Source organism: Tigriopus californicus, chromosome 8, assembly GCF_007210705.1.
Source record: "Tigriopus californicus strain San Diego chromosome 8, Tcal_SD_v2.1, whole genome shotgun sequence".
Taxonomy (NCBI): Eukaryota; Metazoa; Arthropoda; class Copepoda; order Harpacticoida; family Harpacticidae; genus Tigriopus; species Tigriopus californicus.
In genome coordinates this window covers 8,537,264-8,561,091 of record NC_081447.1, presented here as the reverse complement: position 1 = coordinate 8,561,091, position 23,828 = coordinate 8,537,264, and the positions used below count along the sequence as shown (strand labels likewise).

The window sequence follows — 23,828 nt, the reverse complement described above, 5'->3', positions numbered from 1 at the left end:
GCCTATTGAATTTTCAATCTTTGAGTGACTTTGACTGAGCTGACTCGACTAATGAAAATTCAATTAAACTGCGTTTGATTCTCTTGTTGAAAAGCTTGTTTGGTAATGTTGCAAGTTTTAGTGCAATTAATTTTGAAATGAATATGTTTTTAACGTATATGTCTTCTATTTCATTTGATGGAATTTTGTTGAGAGATCAATATTTTGTCGCAAAAGTATCTAGAATTGAATAGATGGGAGAGTTCAATGCAGTTTGCGCAATGGCATGCATGTGTGGGTTAGTTTCAGGTGGAATCATTCTTTAGTTCAAGTCTGAGAGCAAAGTACTTTCACACAATAACTGAATCCAAAAATTAAGCTAGAGGAAACATGTTGTGAATAGGAGGAAAATATCTTAAACCCAAAAGTCTTGTCTGTATTTCCTTTTTACATGGTTCTCTATGATAGTGGAACACCATTCCCTAGGGTTGTCCTTGCATAATAGTGAACGATGGTCCCTCAAGAACGATCAGATCAGAGGCGCCAATAAGCCCATGTTAAGACGGTGAGTGGACAGGCTTGCCGAATTTAAAGTGCAAAAGAGTTAGAGCAAGAAATACCAATCCAGAAGAGTCAATGATAACATTCAGGATGCCCAGAACCCATGTCAGTTGTAGAAAGAATATGCATATGTATATAACCCACCGTAACAGAACAGCAACCCTCCTGACCGGAAACTAACTAAGCCGTCACCTTTCAATTCCCCCCCTCGTAGGCCTAGATGTGTACAGGTGAAATCAGTAAGACATTTATCTAACACACGCAAATGCCAAGAACTAACCCATCAAAATGAAAGGGTTGTAAGTCATATGAAGGCAAGCTTTCAATGAAGACACCGAATGAAGAAGAATACAGTTGATATTCTCACTTTCACTTGTCATCAACTCCGGTTCTATAAGCCTTTGCGAAACTCTGAGTAAGGTCTCGTTGTAAGTATACTGATCACTTTTGGACTCTCTCGCCCAGGTGATATCGCCACCGGTCAATTCAGAGTTGCTGTCATTGAGTTCATCACACTATCTCATACATTGGAATGAAAATCCAGGTAAATTTGTAATGTAGCATCATTCCTGGTCACAGAGTGGTCAAAAAGCCCTATCAAGCTTCCCCAAAACACCCAAATACATTCTGACATTTGTGAGCACCAGCGGCCATTTTGCATCATGTTCCACCATTATCTGCCATCTTGAAATGCAACAATACTAAAGTTTACCCAATCGTATTTCAAAATCTGCGTTCACTAAACTCTTTGATGCTCGCAATTGGTGCAATTGGGCCAAATCGGATTTCAAAATTTGCATTCACGAAACCACGTGGGGTACCCTATTGATGTATTTCGCCGGGAAATTCAAGTAGCGATATCAATGTGTGGAGTTTTCAACAGTACAACACTTTGTTTTAGGGGTGATGCCTCACGAAAAGCCGTAATTGTCAAGGTTTTTATTCAAATTTCGTGTTATGATGTTGAAAGTTTTTTTGCGAATTTGGACATTCTGTTGCAAAAAAGTAACAGTTTATTCAACGAAAACCCCTGGGGAATTTCTCGAAATATTCTAGCAACACTTGTTACCGACATTCGTTCCGAGTTAACTCAGCGCAAGGTTGCGCACTTGGAAGGCTCTAGCAGCCAGATGGGCGACGTCATTAGATATAGTACGACAGGGATCAATCTGCGAGGATATGCTGTGAAATGAGCGGATTCATGCCATATATTTAGCACTATATCGCGGAATCAACATGAGGACACCAATAAAATACAGCATCCAAAGTATGGAAAAATCTACAAAGATCCAATATGATTGTGAAATTGAGTAGAAAAACCAGATTATATAATTTAGAGTGCCCCAATGGATGACGAGTTGGATGCGACTAGTTGGAATGATTGGATATGTAGCTTCTGTTTTTTGTCAAAATGTGTTGTTAAATAGTCCTATATATTTATAAATAAAAAACAATGTTTATAAATTCACCTAGCTGTACTTTTTACAAAATGTAATAAATCAAAATTATTCCCCGCTGAAAGTGTCACAAAATGAAACCAAAATTTGAACAAGATATTTCAAATACCTTGAATGTTGTTTCATGTTATATCCAGAGCATTTTTGTGCCAAATAAGATAGTAATGACGTTTTTTAAGGTTGACATTATTATCATTTTCAAGGAAAAAGTGCACTTAAACTTTCAATTTAGCATTGAACATTATTGTGTGACTTCTGATACTCTTTTTACGTGCTTTAAGATTACTTTGAGCAATGTTTCAAAACCCATCATATTAGACATATTTTGAGCATCTAAAAGCAAACCAACGACTCATTTAATTGAAACAATCTAAGATTACATCTTCCTTCTCTCAGATTTGGCTTCATAAGCAATATTCAAGATACCAACATATTCAATGGTAGTAGAGTTTTAAATTGCATGTTAGTTCAATCAATGATAAACAATCGTGAACACAAAGTTGATAAACATGTATTTTCAATAACTTGTCTGATTTTATCGCAATGTGCATTTATATTTCTGCATACTATGTAAATACAATCAAATGCAAGAACTGTGGTGGATGTAATTTAGCTTAAAAATTAATTGAATCGCAATAAAGAGTCTTCAAAAGGTGCATCTACAAAACATAATGTTTCAAGTATTCATTTTTAAATTCAGATCCATTTACATATAAGATTGTTCTAAAACAAGAAAGACTAGAAGCTGTTATCTTTGTCTCCTTGATATTGAAATTGCATGTTTCAAGTCATAGTGCTTAAAAAATAGCTTATCAATGTTGTGGATACCACTCATAAAGCGTATTAGTGTACCCTTTGTTTGGTGTAACCTTAAGCATCCATATCATTAAAAAAGGAGAAATAGTTAGTTTGGTGGCCTCATGGGTGAACGGCAACATTGTACTCCTACCCACCAATCTCTTCCATCCACTATGACGTCACCCTCCCCCTTTCGGTTTGTTTACTGTCTGAGGTGCCCATTGCCTGTACTACCTTGGCTCAGCGAGTGTGTTGGTCAGCTGTCAGGCATTCAGGCGCCAATCAGGCAAACAGGCAGTCAGTCAATGGCGACTTGCTGGAGCAAAATGAACAAGAGCTCATCCATCCTTAAGCGATCTAGTCTCTTGGGACAATCGATCCCATGGCAGCCCATTAAAATGGGAGCCCCTTTGTCTGCCCGAGCATCGTAAGCTACCCAAAACTACCCCTCATTCCGTATATTTGGTTTGTACCTGCCTCTTTTTGATCAATTGTTGATCAATTGGTGAAGAAGACCTAATCGACTAATGTTGAAAGCGCATGCCTGGGCAATGTCTGGCCCAAGAGTTGTATTACGAATCATATGGGTGCAGACATTCAGTGATAGTTTGAAGGATGTTTAGAACAACTTCTCAAGTCATTTTCGGTAAACGTTATTCTCCACCGAGTAGTGCTAGTTTATTAAACTTAACCTAACCTAACACAATATTAACTACCCTTAAAGTCTTTATCGTAACATTTTAACATTTTGCCACAAATTTAGAAATGAGCACCGCCAACTATTCAGTGGAGATTAACGGTTATCAGTCATTTTCAGGCCTCTGCCGGCGCTTCTTTTTTCTCGTATTTCATTTTGGCACATTTTGAAATATTCTTTTTCTTCTCAGAGGAGTTCATGTCCCTTTAAAAAAAAGAACTTAGAAATTCAAAGTCGATTCTTTGCCTTCTTTTTATCGATTTCGGGAAAGAGCCCAATGATATGAAAAGTAGTCCTGGGGCTAGTACGGTTTTATATTGACTTTTTTGAAATACATCTATCATCTATCTATTCAAGTCCTCTCGAGTCTTTGGGTTCCTGGAAAAAAAAGAAAGAAAATCAAAATTAGCCTTGCCATAATTTCTTACTTAGAATGAAGGAGTAATAGTTGTGGGGAAAATGTTCAATATACATGAAATGAATTTTTTTTAATACCTTAACAGTTTAGATTATGGCTTGTCCATCAACTTCAGATTTCCAGATGAATTATTAAGAAACCTCACTTTTGTGCTTAAAAACGTAAAGAAAAAGTTTTCTTCATATTATGCATTGTATCCACAATTTTTTAATTTTTTGAGACTTCCTTATCATTATTGGGAATGAGATCCCCAGCAGTTCAAGACCGAAATAGGTATTAATCTTACTTGATTTTACATCGGATAACATTTGGATTAGAGTTGGCGGATCTGGCTAATCCTTGAATGTAAGGTTGATCCGGAATTTTAGTCAAAAATTTGTCTAAGTCTGACTTAAATCCTGCTAATGGATCAACACCTGCATACTCCCTACGAATATTTGAGGGCAGCAAATTGAACAATGAGAGATCCCGAGGAACTTGGACTTCATTGTTCTAACTAGCCTGGATTCTCGAAGGCTTGAAGGTGCTCTCTAAACGCACATTTACCCTCTACGGTCACTGCAATTGACCCTAAATCCTGGGTTGGGACAAAGCTCATGAATGCTTTTGAAAACGTACAATATCAGATACCTTTCGTACCTTCTCTGAATATTGTACAATCTCAACCTTTCTAGGCTCTCCCAATATGAAAGCTCTCTTATCCCTTCAATGTTTCTGGTCAAACATCTTTGGACCGGCACGACCTTTTGCAAACCTCCTGAGCCAATTAGGGCATAAATGAGCGAGGCATATTCAAGATTCAGATGGACAATCGACTTGTAAAGAGTTAGCATAAAAATACCTGTCGCAAATTAGCTACAAGACTTTGTATTCCAAGCGTCTTGTTTTTGTTTTATGAAAAATTTGAATCTGATGCTAATTGTGTTGCAAAACAAATTACCCAAAACCTTCTCTTTTTGTGTTTTTCGAAACCTTCAGAGGAGTAAGGAGCCCAAGAGGCCTACATTTTGACTTCTTAATTGATAATCTGTTGTCTCGCCCAAGAATTTCAAATTTTCGCCGCAATAGTGCAAGTCATTTGATCCCTGCTAAGAAGAAGTTGTAAAACATATGTTTTAATAATGATAAACGTTTTCGCGAGACGGGCCTTTCTAACCGCTACAGGTAATCCCCAGTACTAATATAATTAATACCCAGGATCAAGCTGCAATCAGTACTTAGAACTTACAGGTTAGAGTCGTAAATGTAAAAAGACCTGTGTCCCAGCCTTTATGGCACCATAATAAGAGACCGTGCGTACGGTCCGCTGAAATACACCTTAACTAAGAGTTTGGAAAATAGTTTGAACCGTAGAATTAACTTGTGAAAAAGTTGTAGTTCGATTGGTTATTCAAGTACTCACTGATGATGGTTCTATCGGAAAAACACTGCAAAAAAATTAATATTAGCTAATGTGAAAACCGATCACACTGATGTGCTCTGCCCCAATGCCTGACATACAAGCCAATCCAAAAGATCTTTCAATCCTGCTATGTCAAAATGGCGACCAATTATTATATTCAAGAAAAATTGGGTTTTGATTTAGTGGCACCAATTCATTTGAAAGTGGTCTTTTACAGTGATTCTCTTATGTGCCAAAATTTCCCAAATTTCGAAACTAAAGAAAGCTTCCAATACAATGACAAATGTTTAGATCCTTTCCATCTGTTTTGTTTTGTTTGTCATTCCTATTTTTTCTATTCATTCTGATAGGTCTTGGTGGTCTGGCGTGGAAATGGGCCCCCCTGATCCTATTTTGGGCGTGAGTGAGGCCTTCAAAAAGGATACTAATCCCCTGAAAATGAATTTAGGGGTTGGTGCTTACCGAGATGATCAAGGCAAACCCTTTGTCTTGCCGTCTGTTCGTGAGGCCGAACGGATCATTGCTCAAAAAGGATTGAACAAAGAATACGCTCCAATTGGAGGTGAACCCGAGTTTGGCAGGCTTTCCGCTAACTTAGCATTTGGCCAAGGTACGTAATCTCTGTCAAGCATGAATTGAGGAGCGTTCAGCTTAAATCAATGAAAAAAATGGTATCTTCAGGAAATGAGATTGTTTCAAGTGGACGGAACGTGTCGGTTCAGACTATCTCGGGCACAGGTGCCTTGCGAGTAGGTGCCACTTATTTAGCCAAATGGTTCCCTGGGAACAAAACCGTGTATTTGCCCAGGCCTTCATGGGGCAATCATACCCCCATCTTTAAGCAAAGTGGGATGAATGTCGATGGTTATCGTTACTACGACCCTACAACTTGTGGATTCGATTTTAATGGCGCCATGGAGGACATAAGCCGGATCCCTGAAAAAAGTGTTATCATGCTTCACGCTTGCGCTCATAACCCAACCGGAGTCGATCCCAAGGATGAACAATGGAAAGAAATGTCACAATTGGTCAAGAAAAGGAATCTGTTTGCTTTCTTTGACATGGCTTATCAAGGCTTTGCTTCCGGTGACGTTGACAGAGATGCCTTTGCCGTCCGCCAATTTTTGGAAGATGGGCACAATATTTGTTTGTCCCAATCGTACGCCAAAAACATGGGTCTTTATGGCGAGCGAGTAGGAGCGTTTACTGTTGTTTGCAAAGTAAGTATACGCGAAAAAAGGAAGAACCGAACTAGTAACATGTTTGATTAAATTTAGGATAAGGAAGAAGCAGCCCGCGTGAACTCTCAAATCAAGATCCTCATTAGACCCATGTATTCCAATCCTCCTGTTAATGGATCACGGATTGTGAGCGAGATTCTTACCAACACTGCTTTAAACAAGCAGTGGCTGGAAGATGTGAAGGGTATGGCTGACCGAATCATTACAATGAGACAGGAATTAAAGGATGGGTTGGCCAATGAAGGATCGAGCAAAAATTGGGAGCACATTGTGGATCAAATTGGAATGTTTTGTTTCACTGGAATGACCCCTGAACAGGTATATGTTGTGATAAGGGAAAAGGTCTCCATACTAAACTATTTTTCTATCTTCAGGTTGAAAAAATAACCACGGAATTTAGTGTTTACATGACCAAAGATGGCCGTATTTCAGTGGCGGGGATTTCCTCATCTAATGTTGGATATTTGGCTAAAGCCATGCACGCTGTCACTAAATAAGAAGACCGGAAAAATTGTTGCTCGAAACTTATCTTGATTGACAAAGATGAGATTGCTAGTAGTTCAACCGTTCATACAGTAGGTGATATAATCAACGCAACCACCACTTCCACCCAAACCAAATACATCATCCAAAAATCTAACCATATGGTAGATAACAAAACTATTTTGGCACGCGATTGCTATTAGGTTTGATCATAAATGTTCTTGAAGAGTCTCGAGCCCTGAATATTAAAAATTCCATTCAAAAGCTTTGATTAACAATCCATTAAAATAAATTTGCGATTCGAAAAGCCTCGAGGGAAAGCTTCAAGTGACAATGTGGAAAGCCAAGTACATAAGTGGTAAAGAGAACATTTTCTCTCTTCCGGTGTTCGTTATTTCTCAATAATAAACGTGTTTAACTTGCATTGCAAGAAGGATTTTCTCACGTCGTAGATTAGTCGAATTTAAGGTGCAGTATCCAAACTTCCCGTCCCTTGAAATTTTAACTGATTTGCAATCATTTTGGGGGGATTTAAGTCTTGAAGTCGCCGGAATTGCTGGTCCGCCTCCATCGAAAATGACCAGTTACAAACTGAGATTAAGGTGGTTCAGGAGGTCAGGTCGAATCCGAAAGCTTTTTTCTCCCATGCGAACTCTAAAAGAAAGATGAGACATCCTGTTGGATCCTTTGAGGTTGATGGGGAGCCCAATAGCAGTGTAGAGGCTATGGCTAACATGCTTGGAAATCAGTTCTCCAGTGTTTTTTCAACCTCACTGAGTTTAGAAGCAACAGCTCATTGTTCTAATGACGAGTCTGTTGACATTGATGATGTTAGTCAAATTGAGCAATTTGATAATCTTGTAGTTACATATCAAGATTCTTTAGAGGCCATCAAGGACTTCAGACTCTCGAGCTCTCCTGGCCCTGATGGTGTGACATTTCAGTTTTTGATGAGATGCTCACTGGTTCTTGCTCCTATTTTCTCGTAGTTGATACGTTGCATCTTGGATCAGGGCAAGTTTCACTCTTCACTGAAATTAGCTCACGTTTTTCCAATTTCTAAAGGGTAAGTCGCTTCCCAGTAACTATAGGCCGATTTCTCTCACTTCAAATATTGCAAGGGTGTTTGAGAAGTTGAAACTTGTAGAGTTGCTTGAAGTCAATGAAGTCCTTCCTCCTAGCCAGCACGTGTTCCGAGCACATTTTAGCACGGTTACCCAACTGATTGAGCATTTAGAGCAAGTCGTTGAGGGACTGGAAAGACACGAGTCAGTTGATTTCAATCCTATCTAAGAACTATTCATCAAAGAAGCTGCATGTCTCGGACATCTAGTTAAGCCAGGCGAACTCACGCCAGCCAAACGCTTAGGACAGGCAGTGACCAAGGAGCTCGTGCCTAAGAATTTCAATGAGCTACGAGCTTTTTAAAGAATGTGCTCTTATTATTGGGGCATTCCACGTCAAGTGTAAACACTTTTTAATGAAATACCGGCAAGTCATCCCCGATTTTGCTAATATTTGGCACATTGGCATGTTGACATGTAAAAACGTCAGACATGTTTCAGGTGCCTAGTCCATTCAGGGCCTATTCTAGGGCCACGTCCATATTTGTCCTAATTGCTTGACCATCGGTGTTTGAACAGCCATAAGTCCGGCTGTATTTATCCCTTTCAGATGAATTTAGTTTCAAAATACTCCTGAGACTATGGCCTTTCGATTGAGTTGTAATGATCAAGTGCACAATGTAAAGTTCGAAGAGCAATGCCCTTATTTAGCATTTGGTCTTTGACCTTTTCCAAACTGAAATCTGGATTGACTCAATTGCTTGCCTAAGCATGGCTCTAGGTTTGCTCTACAAGTGCTCCAATAATAGAAATGGGATCTCTATGGCTTTAGATTTGGTGAAGACTTTTTTGGGTGCATGTCGCCTATATTCACATCTTAATGGTATTTTCACGTTCAGAATCTTTACTCTCACGCAACCTCTGCAGCGATGAAGTTTCCAAACAGAAGGTGAATACATGGAAAATTATATTTGCACATTTATTTATCAAATTTGCTCGACATTCTTGTTCAATGACATTCAGAAGATCCGGAAAGGAAAATAAAAACTGATTTAAAGTCTTTGAGGATGTAGTAATTTGATTTCCACTTCTGAGAAAGTGGTGACTGGCTTGTGTCCTCGAAGTGTTCCTTTACTCCCAAAAAAGGCAACAAAATCAGCTTCGTCCCTTGGTAATTATATTAGGTTTGGTAGAACGATTTGTGAGTTTTTGCAGTTCTTTCCTAATACAGATTTGAATGTTTCTAGTAAATATTCTGTTAGGATCTTCAACTGCATCCTGGAATCTCTAAGGTCATTAGACCTTTAGGATCACCATCTCTGCAATGACCAAACTTGGCTTTTCTGTGGTTCGTTTTTGTCTTGATTGGGGAGAATCCCTGCACTCACGTCTAAATTGAATCCAAAACTGTCTGACAAAGTAATGGATTCTCCTCCAATGCCATTGACCATATATTGTATTTCATTCCTTTCTAATTGCCTTGAGGGAGGAAAGAATTTTTTTGAAAATGATAACTATATGCATCTAAATTACTGCCCATGGAATGATTGTCAATTTCGAGAAAGCAAAAAATAAACAGATTAAAGCTTTGCCGGGATGAAAAAAAAATGAAGATTTATGTTCTCTGCTTGGACAATCATTCCATTGTCAATACATCGGACACTTGTTGCCATTATCTTGTCCATGTTGCCCAGAACATTAGTGTCAGAAAGGACAAGTCGAATCACTAACAACGAATTTGCAGCATCTGAAAAGCTATGATAATCAACACTTCCAGGTCCTATACATTTGATCATAATTGCACATCCAAATTGTCAATAAAAGGGCCAGTTACATATGGTGTTCTTCTGAATGTCATTGAACAAGAATGTCGAGCAAATCTGAGAAATGAAGGTGTATATATTAGATTTGCATGTCTTCAACTACAGTTTGGAGACTTCAACGCCACAAAGGTTGCTTGAAACAAGGACACTAGAGCAAGGAAACGCCACTTTATTGTGATAAGCAAACCTTTCCCGTCAAGTTAGGCCACAACTATTGATGCTGAAATTTTTGAACGTCAATTATTTGTGCAGCTGTTGTACAAAATATGTGAATATTATCATTTTTGTAACCATTGATGGTATATGCTACACACAAGGCAAGTAAACATACTTAAAATGACTTTTGACGTGTCTTGAAGTACAAAAGAAATACAAATTAATTGTTCTTGATAAAGCAAGAATTTGTGCCGACCACAATTTGTGCATATTTTTTTACTAAAAATAATGTTTGAAGACATTTGTTTCAGAAACATCTTGACTCAATGTCAAGCAATTTGGGGCACTTGTTATGAAACTATGGCTTATCTCTTGGACTTGGCCCTCAAACCAAAAGTAGGCACATTGTAGCTCTGGGCAAAATATTGCCCTCTAAATTCATTTCAATGCTTCAAAATATTGGAATGATATTTCTAGACAAATATAACATTTTTTTGTTTGACTATCTTTGGATACATCTGCTCAAAAGCAAATTTATTGGAGTTGTAACCTTCAAATTGAAACTTAATGGAATACTGTTTCACTGTGATACTCTGCGCACTTTAAATAATGTTTGTCTTTTATGTAAACTACGTAACAAGAAGAGTGGATTAAAACAAAAGTATGAATTGTTCATCCCAGATAATCAGATCAGATAATTTTTATGTACATGTCTATTTTACATTGACTATTTGAATTTTTTTTTTAATTATTTGTCAGTGTAAGTTCCTCATCAATTGATAAAATGATTTTTGTTCCAAATTTATGTTCTTTGAATGTTTTTGAGCAAGGTTTGCCTAATGTTTACAATTTGCCAAATGTTTTATAATTTTAAAGCTAATTGGATTGTTTTAGATCCATTTGATGTTAATGCTTATTTCATTTATATTTCATTTCATAGATTTTTAAAATAAATGTAGAAATGTTTGGTACATAAGAGGAGTTGTGTATCAAAGAGATCATTATTTACTAAAAGAATATGCTTAAGTGTATTAGGTAGCATGGGCAATCTTGTGTTACTGATACTAGAGCTACTGCCTTAATTCAACGCAATGGCCTAACTTGGCGGTCAAAGGCAAGCCGTGTCGTTTCCTCTCTTAAGAGTCCCTGCTTGAAAGTTCCTTTAAGATGTGATGATGAGCGAAATACACTCAAAAAGTAATAGAGAACAACTTTGATTTTATTGCTTTTTGGTATTCTAGCCTACATAAAAAACTTATCTGGCTAAACATTATAAAAACTAAAATTTTGCAAAACAATGCAAATTGGGAGCACAAGCAAATCAAAAATGCCAAGATGTGTTTGGGAACTTCCTTGGAAACTTAAGTGATAAGGCTTTTTGAACACCATGTGAAACTAATGCACGGGGATGTTTACCAACACTTGTTTATTCCTATTTTCATTCACCAATGACTTATACGCATCAACAGCATCATCAAAAATATTGTGAAATAGAGGGGGGTCTAAAAAGCATCATACATTAAACAAAAAGCATACATATGATGGTTTATTTGAAATAATAAATGATATTGTGAGTGCACCAAAACCATTTGAAAGTAGTGAAAAATTGGATAAATCTTTTTCATTGAACAAACTTAGACTTTTGTGGTAAATTTTATGAGGCGATCATTATTTTTCCATAGTTCAGTTTCTAGTCAAGGAAGAATCATATTTAAGAGGGTAATTATTCTGTCGGTAATCATTTTGTCATGTTTCATGGTCCATGGGTCTCCACTTTGCTCACTGGGGCGTAGGAGGGAGCACGCAGTATCAATTGGTAGATCAGAGATGAACAGACCCCTCCCAAAATAGGGCCAAGCCAATAGACCTGGAAAAAAATCAATGTAATTAATAAACATGCAAACTTTCGAAAAATTGTATATTTTACCCAGTGATGGTTCCAATCTCCTAACACAAGGGCAGGCCCAAAGGTTCTGGCCGGGTTCATGCTGGATCCAGTAAAGGGTATCTAAAAATGGATAAATTCATTCGATTTCGGATCCTTAAAGAAAAAGTGTAGTTGAACCCGTTGCTTATGTTATTAATGTGAGCATTCAACATGGCTGGTCCCAACACTGATCCTTGAGGTTGACTGCTGCAAGTCACGAATCTTTCATGTCGTGCACTATAATCCCTTCTCACCTGTGCTTGAAGCTTGACGCAAGCTATCCTCTAGCTTAGGACTTAGCCAACAACGTGAAGGCTCTCTAATTTGTTAATTAGAAAATCCACGTGGGTGTACGCGAGATATATTTTGTCAAGCTAGGTTAGAAACGAGTAGCGTCAATGCTACACTCTTCAGTAGATCTATTTTCTTTATAAAATGATCACCAAATCGACTCGTAATGATACTTGAGCAAGAACCTCCATTGCAGTACCTTAAATTACTTTTCTAAAATTAATTTTCGTACTTGATGCGCTGCATCTTGGATCAGGGCAGGTTTCCATCTTCACTAAAGTTAGCTCATGTTGTTCCAATTTTTAAAGGGGGAGATAAGTCGCTCCCCAGTAATTATAGGCCGATTTCTCTCACTTCGAATATTGCGAAGGTGTTTGAGAAGATCATGAAGTTCAAACTTGTTGAATTTCTTGATATTCATGAAGTCCCTTCCTCCTAGCCAGCATGGGTTCCGAGCACATTTTAGCACGGTTACCCAACTGATTGAACATATTGAGCGGGTTATTGAGGGACTAGAGAGTCATGAATCAGTTGATGTAGTTTATCTCGACTTTGCCAAGGCCTTTGACAAGGTAGATCATGGGCTTTTAGTTAACAGGCTCCATGAAATTGGGATCCAAGGCAGGGTTCTCAATTGGTTAAAAAGTTTCATTTCTGGTAGGAAGCAATTGGTTAAGGTTGAGGATCCCTTAGTGACATACATGATGTCAAGTCAGGTGTTCCCCAGGGTTCGATCTTAGGGCCCCTCTTGTTTATAATATTCGTTGCCCCGCTTCAAAAGCTTAGTATCACTGCCAGTCTCTTCTTATGCTGACGATACAAAGTTAGTTTCTGGTAGGAATGGCCAAGATTCCAGTAGCCTTGCAAAGGACTTAAATCGAATCTCCTCATGGGTAACTGAGAGTAATATGGCCCTGAACGGAATGAAATTCCGCTCAATGACATTTGGGTCAACTCCTTTAAATACTCCACTCGTAGATAATGGAGGTAAAGATATTGAGCAGGTCTCATCTATGAAAGATCTAGGTGTAGTCCTCCAAAATAATGGAAAGTTCGATGAGCATATCCAGCTGAAGGTGGGTAAGGCTTTTCAAATTGTGTGTTGGATATATCGCACGTTTAAGTCCAGAGATAGCATCACGATGCTAACTCTGTACAAGTCGATTGTCCAGCCACATCTGAATACGCCTCACCCATTTGGGCTCCAATGAGTTCAGCAGGTTTGCAAAAGGTCGAGCAAGTCCAAAGATGTTTCACTAGGAACATCACAGGAATGAGAGAGCTCTCGTATTGGGAAAGGTTAGAACGGTTGGGATTGTACAGTACTCAGAGAAGGTACGAAAGGTATCTGTATTTGTACGTTTTCAAAAGTATCCATGAGCTTTGTCCCAACCCAGGGTTTAGGGTCAATTCTAGTGACCGTAGAGGCTTAATGTGCGTTTTGAGAGCACCTTCAAGCTCGAGAATCCAGGCTAGTTCGAACAATGAAGTCCACATCTCTTCTTTCTCGGGCTCCTTCATTGTTCAATTTGCTGCCCTCAAATATCCGTAAGGAATACGTAGGCCTTGTTGATCCGGTAGCATCTTTCAAGTCAGACTTGGACAAATTTTTAGATAGCATTCCAGATCAACCCTACATTCAAGGATTAGCTCGGTCTGCCAACTCAAATTCGTTGGTAGACCAGATATCATATAAAAATTGAAAGGTAATAAATAGACGAATTATAATCTTTCATTTTAATAGTACTGGGGATTACATTCCCTGTAGCGGTTAGAAAAGCCCGTGAAAAACCAAACCAAAAAAAAAAATAAAAAAATTCAGGGATCTAAAAGTGTTAGAAGCGTGTATTTGATCTCCCATACATTTTGTGCCGTTTTTAGTGTGTAATAGTTTTGACGCACCCTTTTACTTCTTGGAACTTTTCTCCACAGCCATCCCTAGCTTATCACTAGAGACGAGATGATAAAATCTTGACGAAAAGGAGGTCACGAACCTCTTTTGAAATAATTTGTGTGCCAACATTGTAAGTCACTTTAACAGTACATATAAGTTGGAGTACTTTGATACTTCCAAAGGCTTCTTGTTGCTTAGAACACTTTTTTCGGTCAAGGTGAGCGTCAAATCTACGCAAATCCGGGTATTCATTGAGCTTTTATTCGGTTTAACGTGTTACAAATCGACCTCGAAAAAAACTTCTCTTTCAGCCGAAGTAGTTGTTTACAAGTTGTGAGAAATGCGAAAAAAAGTTGCGAAAATGTGCAAAATAAAGGTTTAAATATGCAAAAGCAAGTTACAATAATGCAAAAAGAATTATTGCAATGGTGAAAAGGTCGTTTTTAGCCCCTTTTACCGTCATTGCTACAGTTTTATGTTACACAATCTAGGCACCCAACTGTATTTATTAGGGTATCTATTGAGTTGGCAAAAAATTATCACTTTTAAAACACGTTGTCAATTGATAAAGATGTCATGATATACAATTGACTTTCTTCTTGAGCCTACTGTTTCTGTTGTTGAAGAAGGCTTTTGTTCTTTAAATGATCTTGAGTTAGATCCAACCCATGACGGCATAAATAGCTCAAGTGCAGCTCTCTTTTTTGTAGACTTTCCCAAACGAAAAAAGGAACTTGAATTTGATGTCCAAATTTGTTAGCAGACCAAATATTGTAAAAAGTTCAAGTGACAACACCTAGACAAATCACAATCTTTCATTCTAATTATGCAGGGGATTACATTCTTTGCAGCGGCTAGTAACGCCAGTGAAAAACCAAACCAAAAAGAAATTTCAAAAAGGTTCAGGCTGAGGATTTAATCCTTCATCTGATCATGCTGCACATAAAAAGAACCTCAAAAAGAGACAGTTTAAGGAGGAAGCAGATAAGAACTAAAAAGACTACAAAAGGGCGAAAAATGCCCTTAAATGTAAAAAAACTGTAAGTAAAAGGAAAAGAAATGAATTAACAAAATGGGGAAAAATTGGAAATGTGGCTTTAGGCTTTTTTCCGGCCCAAAAGTTAAAACGTTTTTTCAGGTTTTAACTTTTACTCATGTTTTATTTTTTTCTTTGTTGCGACAAATTTATCATTGGACTATTGGTAGATTTACAGGTATACATGATGACATTTGTTCACTACTACGGGGTCTTCTCTATGGAAGTTTTGAGTTTGGCCGCCATTCGAGGCGTTAATAAAGTTCAATAAACTTTCCATAAGTTGGATGTTTGGTAAAGAGATGTAGCTGAAAACGTTATTGCTTTTGGATTATCTTGATTACCAATGAGTTGTCTTTTCGCCCAAGCACAACCCGGCGCTCCTTGCTGTCCACACCCTTAGCTGCCAACAGTTTGTTTCTCATTTCAGCCTCTATCCACATATTTTCGAAGTGTGCTCTTTGCTCTTTGGTGAGGTCCGTCTAAACGCGAAACCTCGTTCCACCCTCTTCATTGAATTTCTTCAACTTCAGGGCTCCCACCTTGTTGAGCAGTTTCTCTTCCTTCAGTGGTGGCCAGGGTAACCAAGATAGGTCGGAACTCTTAACCCTCTCTTTGCTTTCCGAGTCTTAATACTGAAGTTATCTCTTTGGAATTGATGGCTCCAGGGTTCCGCATCTCCAACACCTCGAGTACTTTTACTTTGTCGTCTTTTGTTCCATGTTTTCCTTGTTTCATCTCTCTGCTCTGACAATGATGTTCTCTTTCCTCTCTTTTCTCCTGGCGATTTCAGTAACGACCTCCGTCACAGTCGTTCCCTTGGCGGTCACATTCGCGTAGGGTAGCATAGAGCCTTTTGAGCAACTTCCAGTTCTGTCATTCTATGGCTTATGTCACCAAGGACTTGTGTTCCTAGCATGGACTCTTCACACTTTTTCATACGAACATCCAGATGTTCGTACAGTTTCTTGATTTCCAATAGTTCTGAAATTTGTTGACGGTGTTCTGGAGTAACTTTTTTTGTGCCTCCACCTCTTTGATCATTTCAACCAAAGTAGGCTTACTTTTTTATTTAGAACTCTATATTGAAGTTAAAAATCTTGCCAAGTTTCGCTGTCTTTTTCTTTTATTGTCGTTGCTTCCTTCGGTGCTTCGTTTCCTCCTTTTTGGTTTTTGGCTCGAGGAGGCAAGAGATAGTCGATGAATGGTATAGGTCCTTCGGAATCCTTTGACATTTTGTTTTCTCTTGGTCCTCTCCACAAAGGTCGCTATGTTGTCAAATATGACAAGTTCAAGAAACCTGGAGGAGCAGAGACGCCCACCCTCTCCAACCTCTCTCTCCCTTCTATTTTGTTATATATATTGTTAGGGTCAATTAAAGGCGTAAAATGAATGAAAAAGACATTTCATGGCATGAATCAAATCTTGTCTCCATTTTCATATCCCTATACCCTTACCTTTACCCGTTTAGCTTCCTTTCCTCCCATCTTACCCCCTATCAAAACCCAGAGTCAAGTCTATCTATGACACTCAATATAGCTGGGATGTTTCACGCAATAAGAGTGGAAACGTTGAAAGCATAGTCTCAGTACATAACTATGCTTCAGTATACTCAAGTTTTCCAAGCCGGAATCGAAACTGCAAACATAGTGGAAGTATAAACAAATTTAGTGTACTCAGAAGATCCAGTGTTAATCATGAACAAGTCATATGGCTAATTCCAATGTTGATGAAGGATGTTACTAGCGAATAAAGCATATAGTCTATGGTAGACATGGTGTTTCTGGGTGATAAAGAATACGATTTTGCTTGCTTTTATAAAAAAAACAAATTGTTCATGTCTTGGAAGCCAAGGTAGGCCACGATTATCAAGTTCTCCAACAACCTGCCCTTTTGCACAAACTACGGCAGAAATTATACAGCTCCAACTTCTAAAACCGTTTTTTCAATGTATTGATTAACGGTACATATACAATAGGTTATGAATACAGTTCAAGTTTTTACTTTCAATCTGACTCCGTGGTCCAATCCGTTTCTTCCTCAAAAGATCCTCTTAGAGCGAACATTCTAAGCGGTATTGATCGGTAATGGGAAAACCTTTTTGATTTCCTTGGTCACCGCATCCACGGACAAGGCCATACACAAACTAAACTTGGCCTGCAAGGTCTTTTCAAACCTTGACACCATAAATGGCAAATGAATTGTGACAGGGTTGCGGTCAATCGTTCCCCACATATTATAGGAAGTGAGGTACAAGTAAATGAACTTGTGTCGATGCTCGGACGCCACTCGACGATGGTTGGGAAATTAAAATCCCCCATTATCAGGTGACGGGAGCATGTGGCTTTTGCCAATTCTCCCTGGATAAATGCAAGCCCGTTGTGAAACAAATTATTGGAGCTTGAAGGTGGTCTATAAACCGTGATAAACGTTAGGTCCCAAGTTAGTGCATGCACTATTAATATTTCTACCTCTCCCTTCGAGAAATTAGTTGGGGTGGTTATACAATCATTTTTGTGTACAGGCATGTACACCATGAGGGAAGATAAAATTTTGGGGCCTTTCCCTATCGCAACGAAACAAATTGAATCCCTTTATGACCAATTCTTCGCCAAATACCCTGTCCCGCAACCAAGTCTCCGTGATCGAGACAAAATCAATATACTTATCTAAAGCCAACTGTTCCAGAAATTTTAGATTTTTTTAGGAAACGTTTGCTTTTGGTCAGGGGAGTTAAGCTTATTTGTCAGTTCTTGTTTCGGACGCTCTCTTAGCGTTCATTTGACGTTTGAGATTATGGCATGCTTTGGTCTTCATAGATTGAACACACATGTATGGGTGGAAGTATGGACAAACTTCGTCTCCTTTACTGCATCCTCTCTTCTTGTGTTTCTTTAATCCAAATTTCAAAATAGATTTCTTTATTTTCCCTATATACTTGTAGGTTCCGACGTTGCCATCAGTCCTAAAGATAATGAACCTATATCCTCCTCAAAGGGAGGGGGGGGTTAAAGAGTCCGGATCTCCGGCTCATGAACACCAAAATGTACTTACGGCAAATAGATGGCAAGTTGTGATTGAGAGACCAATGGCCAGAGGAGCCGATCCTTTGACATTTGGAGTATTATTGTCATCCGCAGCGGCTCCGAATATAACCAATATTAGAACAAACGTTATCAGGAATTCAATACCGAAAGCTTGGCCAGCAGAAATTTTGGGATTCACACTTGTCATCCCCAGGCCTCCGTAGCCTCTGATCGTCTCATTGCTCAAAGCCTAGAAGCGAGAGAATCAAACGGTTGGTTGCTAATGATGAAAAGGCTGGATTCGAACGTGATGTTTTGAACTTCGAGATGTTTTTTTCAAAATAATGATGAAGAGGAAATTGGCAAACATTTTACAAAACAGGTGAAAAAGTTTTCATCTTTTACGATGCAGTCACAATTTGAGCTTGTGAAAAATAAATCCTTGAAATTTCATAAATTGTACCTGTTGAAATATTTCTTGTGGCCTTACGTACAAGAGGAAACTACTGCACATCAAAAGTTTGATTTTTTGATAATTACTCTTGCAATTCAAGTTTAATGGTCACAAACCAAGATAATGCAAACATCTTATATAGGTCAGGTCTGCTTTATCTTAAATTTTAATTTTCGTGCCTTCGACTATTAAATCCTCATTTATGATTATTTTGACATCAAATTTTTACCCTTGCACCAACGGCTATTCTGAATATTATGCTTTGGCACCAACTTCCTGTATGATTCAATGCCTAAAATTTCCCGTTGGAAAAATATTCTAATGAAATGCTATCCCATTTTCCCACAGTCTACACACGAGCTTCTAGAAATATGGATTGTGAACGGGCTTCCCGCCAAATCGGCTTGTTCTTGGTCATAGCGTCTCTGAGCCGCTTTTCAAAATAAAGTAACAAAAAAGAAACGTAGATCTCGTCAATCAAAGGCAGGTCATTCTTATACTAGTTACTTCTACTTTGTTTCAAAGTTATGATGTCAAAAGCTTATGTAGCTGACCAAGAACAGGCCGAAAAATCAAATTTTATGTAGTGATTACTTCATAACTTTGAAGAAATCTCTTGAGCACCCCAAACACAGTTTTGAGCTCAAATTTGGCCATGATCACCTATTTGAAAAGACGTTGCGATCCTTTTTGTGGCAATGTTCAATAAATTGCATGGTTCAGATGTCCATCTCTAGAAGTCCACCTCTGAAAGTCCATCTCTAGAAGTCCACCTCCAGAGGTCCATCTCTGGAAGTCCATTTCTAGAAGTTCGTGCATAATGTAAACAAAAATCGACAACATTTGCAGAGTCGGGAAAAAACCTTGCTTTTGAATTCACATTTTACTCATGTCCCTAATTTTGAAAATGTTTGAAAAGCTTTTTAACTTCCTTTTAACCCAATTGAAAAGCTGTAATGTAGGTTAAAAAAAGTTACAGTTTGAAGCACCTGATATTCGCTTGGTATGTATAAAATTAAATAAAAGAAGCCTTCATTCAGTTCAATTCTTACAGAAATAAAAAGCGCAGTGGATGAATTTCGTACACTTCAGCGCACTTAATTGAGACAATTTTGTCAAGCTAACTACATAATGGACAACACGGTAAAGAGAAAGTTAACGACACACAATTCATTACTAGTTCCCAAAGAGCTCAATAGCGGTCTCCTTGATTTAAACAAAGAATCAGCATATATATTTCCATTATCTTATTATTACGCCGATTTCAATTGCTGTCAAACGCCACGGTTAAAATCAAAGCTCAAATAGCCAGTTGAGATCTTTGTGTTGTTTTAATCCATCGAACTACGTTTTATGCCGGGTTTGTAAAAAGTTTATGATTGAATGACTTTTAAGATTAATCCGATTTCCCAATCCGGATCGAATCTAAAATAGAGCCACCACTAAGCGAGGCGTATATGTAATTTGCTAATTGCAAAGGTAGTATTATTGAAGCTTTTGGCGTTGATATTAATCGGGGACGGCCAAAATATCGAAAACGTTCCATTTTATGACACAAAATATGCAAGACAGCAGGTCAAATTAAGCATACAAATATGTGCTAAAACCAAAAATATGCATAACAACATGCATAACCTTATTTTGACTTGCTTTGATGCATATTGTGTGTCATAAAATGGAACATTTTGGATATTTTGGCCGTCTCTAATCATCACTAATCATCATTAAAGTAAGGAAGGCATTAAAGCCATGGAGATCTGCACAATCTCAAGACTACAAGAGTCCCTCTTACCATGAGAATTCCCGAACCCAAGGTGGCGCCCAAACATTGAACGACAATGTATAACAAAGCTTTGATCAGGCCGATTTTGCGCCCCACAAAGAGGCCGGCAGTAACAGCAGGATTGATGTGGCAGCCTGAGATATGTCCGATGCTTTGGGCTATGGTAGCCACCGTCACGCCAAAAGCAAGAGCGATTCGCACAAAGTCCGCCGAAGGGCCACCCAAACACGAGCCACAACCAATCAGCACAAGCAGCAGAGTTCCAATCAGCTCAGCGGTGAGACTCTTGAGAAGGGGAACCACTTGCTTGATCTCCTCAATCCCTAGGTACGGTAAGAAGTTTCCAGCCATGATGCAAGTCTCGGAGGTCTGGTCCAAAGAGGAGAGCAGAGCAACTAAGACCCTGCAAGGATTTCTGTTAGTTTATGTGATTGCTTATCTGCTAATTGCTGAATTTTGAATGCCTTCATAAAAGATATCAGTTGTAATGATGGCGGTATAATTATTGTTCAGCCTACTGACTATGCCTGCTGAATTCCTTAAAGCGCTTTGAGGTCGTACTAAGTTTTGCTCCAAACAGTTGTCTGTAAAAGGGAGCAATTAATTCACATCAACACGAATAGCAACAACTCTTGATGTCAATAGTAGACTACGTTCGAAATTGTCTTGAACATATCCTACTCGAATCCAAGTTGAATAGGGTTTATCTCTCGTTTATGAATAGCTATTGTTTGTCTTTCATTGTTCTTGATCAAAGAGATTGACAAATTGAGGGCCCAATCGTAAATCTGTACCTATGTTGAGCCACTGAGTGAGATACTTAAAAAAATCCGGATCGTTTCACTTTTTCAAATGTTTGGGCACTCAATCAGCAACAAACTCACCCGACGCCTGAAAATAGTCCTCAACCTCAGATACTGAAATGCAGCCTTCTGAATTGACAATCGGATTCCATATAACGTAAGTTATCCGACAGAAAAGGAAATTATGGCAAGTGATGGCTGTGGGATGGGGAGAAACGAAATCACTGGGAAAAAAACGGAGGGTTTGGTGATTTTCCTTCTCTCAGTGTACGAACGAAGACCCTCGTTAGGCTTACAGCGTTTCCCTCATTTCACTGTCACTTGGCGTTCAAAAAAAACATCAGTTTATCTCCAAATTATTGCTGATCATCATAGCTTAAGTGAATAATGAAATAGAGAGTATGTACGAGCACTTCAAGGGTCCCCCCTACCCTCTATTTGTACTCAATGACATCGATTTATGTAGCATTTGGATGCGTTGCCATTTATAGAAATAAAAATGAGTACAAAAAAGAGTTGTTGATCTACCTAATAGCTTCTCCTATTAAAAGTATCACAAAGCTTTGATGATTCTGAAAGTTTGATAATTCGTGTGAGAATAAGAAAGACTTCTTACCTCCACCAACTAATCTTGCAAGTGTTGGGCTCTGAACGAGATGGGCATGCAAGCGTTATTTTTTTCTAGGGGGACAGGTGCTTCACGGTGGACAATTATCCCAACAGACCGCCGTACTTTCAAACAGGGTGATGAATGAATGTATAAAAGCATTTTGCCGAACCCAAAATCATTGAATGTACTTTGCCACGAACTAAAAAGATTGATTTCTTTAAAAAGAAATCAAGACTAAATTTCAATACTAGTAGCCGTATCGCAGTGATGGAGCTTCCAGTTCAATCCTGGGCTGGCCAAGTTCAATCTTCTTTATATCATTTAAGTTGCAACCTGAATAGCTACTTTGCCGGCTTAAATCAGAGAATCTGCGATCAGTAATCTAATTGACAGGGATGCACGTGCAGGAACGGACTTGTGATTGTCTCAAATCAACTTTGTTACGTACAACGTCTACATTCGTAAGAGTTACCGAAAGTTAAATGCATAAAAGCCGTGCTGTACCCTTTGCAATGCCAGTCCTCCTTCCCTCCCCGTAAAAATCCCAAATAAAAAGTAGAGTCGTCCGATTCTTTGTTTGAGGCCAAGTTTTTCATTTCAAGTTACCACCCCTGTAGCTCAAGAGTTGTATATTCTGGCAAGATCTTGCAAGAAACGGGCGGAAATTGAGTCGTTTGTAGATTCGTGTCACTCTCTTGAGCAAGATGGAACACCAATATACAGTACATTGCATAAAGGACTGTGAAGTGCGAACAGAAGTGGAAATTTCGTATCTCCTGGACCAATCATTTAATAGAAACACAAGATCTTGTCGAAAAGATGAACTTTTCGACAAAATCATGCACAGGGAACTCAGGAAATGTGGCCAAAGTTATGTGGTAATCATTACCAGGGACAGCCCTGTCACTACACAAGATTTGAATTTTCAGTCTACTCTTGGTCAACTTTTTTTGATAATGAACTTTGACACGAGCCACTTTACAAGGAAATAATAAGAAGATACTTTGCCTTCAATTGAATAGATCTAAATATCTTATTCTATAACTTCATTTCGAAAAGTGATCCATACTAGCCAAGGGCTAGCCAATTCGTTGGAAAGCCTTTTACGGTCCAAATTTTTAGAAGTTCGTGCATAAAGGTATGACCAACGGGAAAGAAAGACAAGCGTTCTTTGGACACTTTTTGCTGTTTGATATTCAGGAGAAGTGCTCACCAGCCAAGTCACAGGAAGAACAGGAAAGTTTGTTGCTGGGACCATTGTCTTAAAATGAGAATTCTTTAAACGAAGAAATAAGATCCGAATCCACAGAAACTCACAGATTATATTATGAGCATTGATGGAGTTTTTCTGTTTGAGTTAAGGATTAGAAATTGAAATTGGGGTTGCAANTGATTTCTCGGCCGCATCTTGGACATGGACCCGTTGTCCAACCTGAAGGGGTTTAAGAGGACGGCCGCGGGCACTGATAACCATCTGGTTGCGGTAGGTGGCGCGAGCGGTGTTAAATTTTGTGCGGTCGAATTCGAGTGGAGAGCGGACCGATGGTAGGTGGGAACGTACTCGACGACCGAGGAAAGCCTCTGCTGGTGAGTACCCATCGACTCGTGGGGCGCAGCGCCATTCAAGGAGCGCATATCGGAACGTTGAATTGTCAACGCCGCCAGTCTTGGAAGGTAGTAGCTTAGTGGCTTTCACGCCAGACTCGGCTAGACCGTTACCGTCAATCCGCCTTGGCCGTACAGCAGGATCCGAATCCACAGAAACTCACAGATTATATTATGAGCATTGATGGAGTTTTTCTGTTTGAGTTAAGGATTAGAAATTGAAATTGGGGTTGCAATGAAGTTCGAAATCATTGCAAAAACACTCAGATTTTAGGACCTTTTTGACTGTCTTCTTGACCAATCCCATTTTCTATTCCTCA

General features: G+C 38.8%; 2 protein-coding genes and 1 long non-coding RNA gene across 4 annotated transcripts; 1 reads left to right on the top strand and 2 right to left on the bottom strand.

Annotated features, from left to right (window-relative positions):
* The first annotated feature begins 3,061 nt into the window (after positions 1 to 3,061).
* Positions 3,062 to 7,460, top strand: LOC131885163 (aspartate aminotransferase, mitochondrial-like). Its single transcript, XM_059233103.1, has 5 exons — positions 3,062 to 3,222; positions 5,663 to 5,922; positions 5,994 to 6,532; positions 6,590 to 6,871; positions 6,928 to 7,460. Exons 1-5 carry the CDS (start codon positions 3,101 to 3,103, stop codon positions 7,048 to 7,050), a joined length of 1,326 nt encoding a protein of 441 aa, XP_059089086.1. The 5' UTR covers positions 3,062 to 3,100; the 3' UTR covers positions 7,051 to 7,460.
* On the bottom strand, positions 7,074 to 8,322 carry LOC131885164 (uncharacterized). Its single transcript, XR_009373805.1, has 2 exons — positions 8,000 to 8,322; positions 7,074 to 7,690 (listed from the first exon to the last, which is right to left on the bottom strand). It is a non-coding gene; the product is annotated as an uncharacterized LOC131885164 (long non-coding RNA).
* Positions 8,323 to 11,490: 3,168 nt separating this feature from the next.
* On the bottom strand, positions 11,491 to 22,044 carry LOC131885392 (aquaporin-like). Of its 2 annotated transcripts, none has more exons than XM_059233425.1 (5): positions 21,910 to 22,044; positions 20,500 to 20,893; positions 18,282 to 18,503; positions 12,007 to 12,087; positions 11,491 to 11,946 (listed from the first exon to the last, which is right to left on the bottom strand). In XM_059233425.1, the coding sequence occupies exons 2-5, from the start codon at positions 20,839 to 20,841 to the stop codon at positions 11,833 to 11,835; spliced, it is 759 nt and encodes a 252-aa protein (XP_059089408.1). In that variant the 5' UTR covers positions 20,842 to 20,893; positions 21,910 to 22,044; the 3' UTR covers positions 11,491 to 11,832. The 2 variants fall into 2 exon arrangements, with proteins under 2 accessions (XP_059089408.1, XP_059089409.1); XM_059233426.1 differs by lacking the exon at positions 21,910 to 22,044 and adding an exon at positions 21,375 to 21,535.
* Positions 22,045 to 23,828: the final 1,784 nt, after the last annotated feature.

Coding starts and splice junctions, on each gene's coding strand:
- LOC131885163 (XM_059233103.1), top strand. CDS start 3,101: ATGGCGACTTGCTGGAGCAAAATGAACAAGAGCTCATCCATCCTTAAG. Junction 3,223..5,662: donor CCTTTGTCTGCCCGAGCATC/GTAAGCTACCCA, acceptor TCATTCTGATAG/GTCTTGGTGGTCTGGCGTGG. Junction 6,533..6,589: donor CGTTTACTGTTGTTTGCAAA/GTAAGTATACGC, acceptor GATTAAATTTAG/GATAAGGAAGAAGCAGCCCG.
- LOC131885392 (XM_059233425.1), bottom strand. CDS start 20,841: ATGGCTGGAAACTTCTTACCGTACCTAGGGATTGAGGAGATCAAGCAA. Junction 12,088..18,281: donor CAACTTGCCATCTATTTGCC/GTAAGTACATTT, acceptor ATCCATTTTTAG/ATACCCTTTACTGGATCCAG. Junction 11,947..12,006: donor GAGATTGGAACCATCACTGG/GTAAAATATACA, acceptor ATTTTTTTCCAG/GTCTATTGGCTTGGCCCTAT.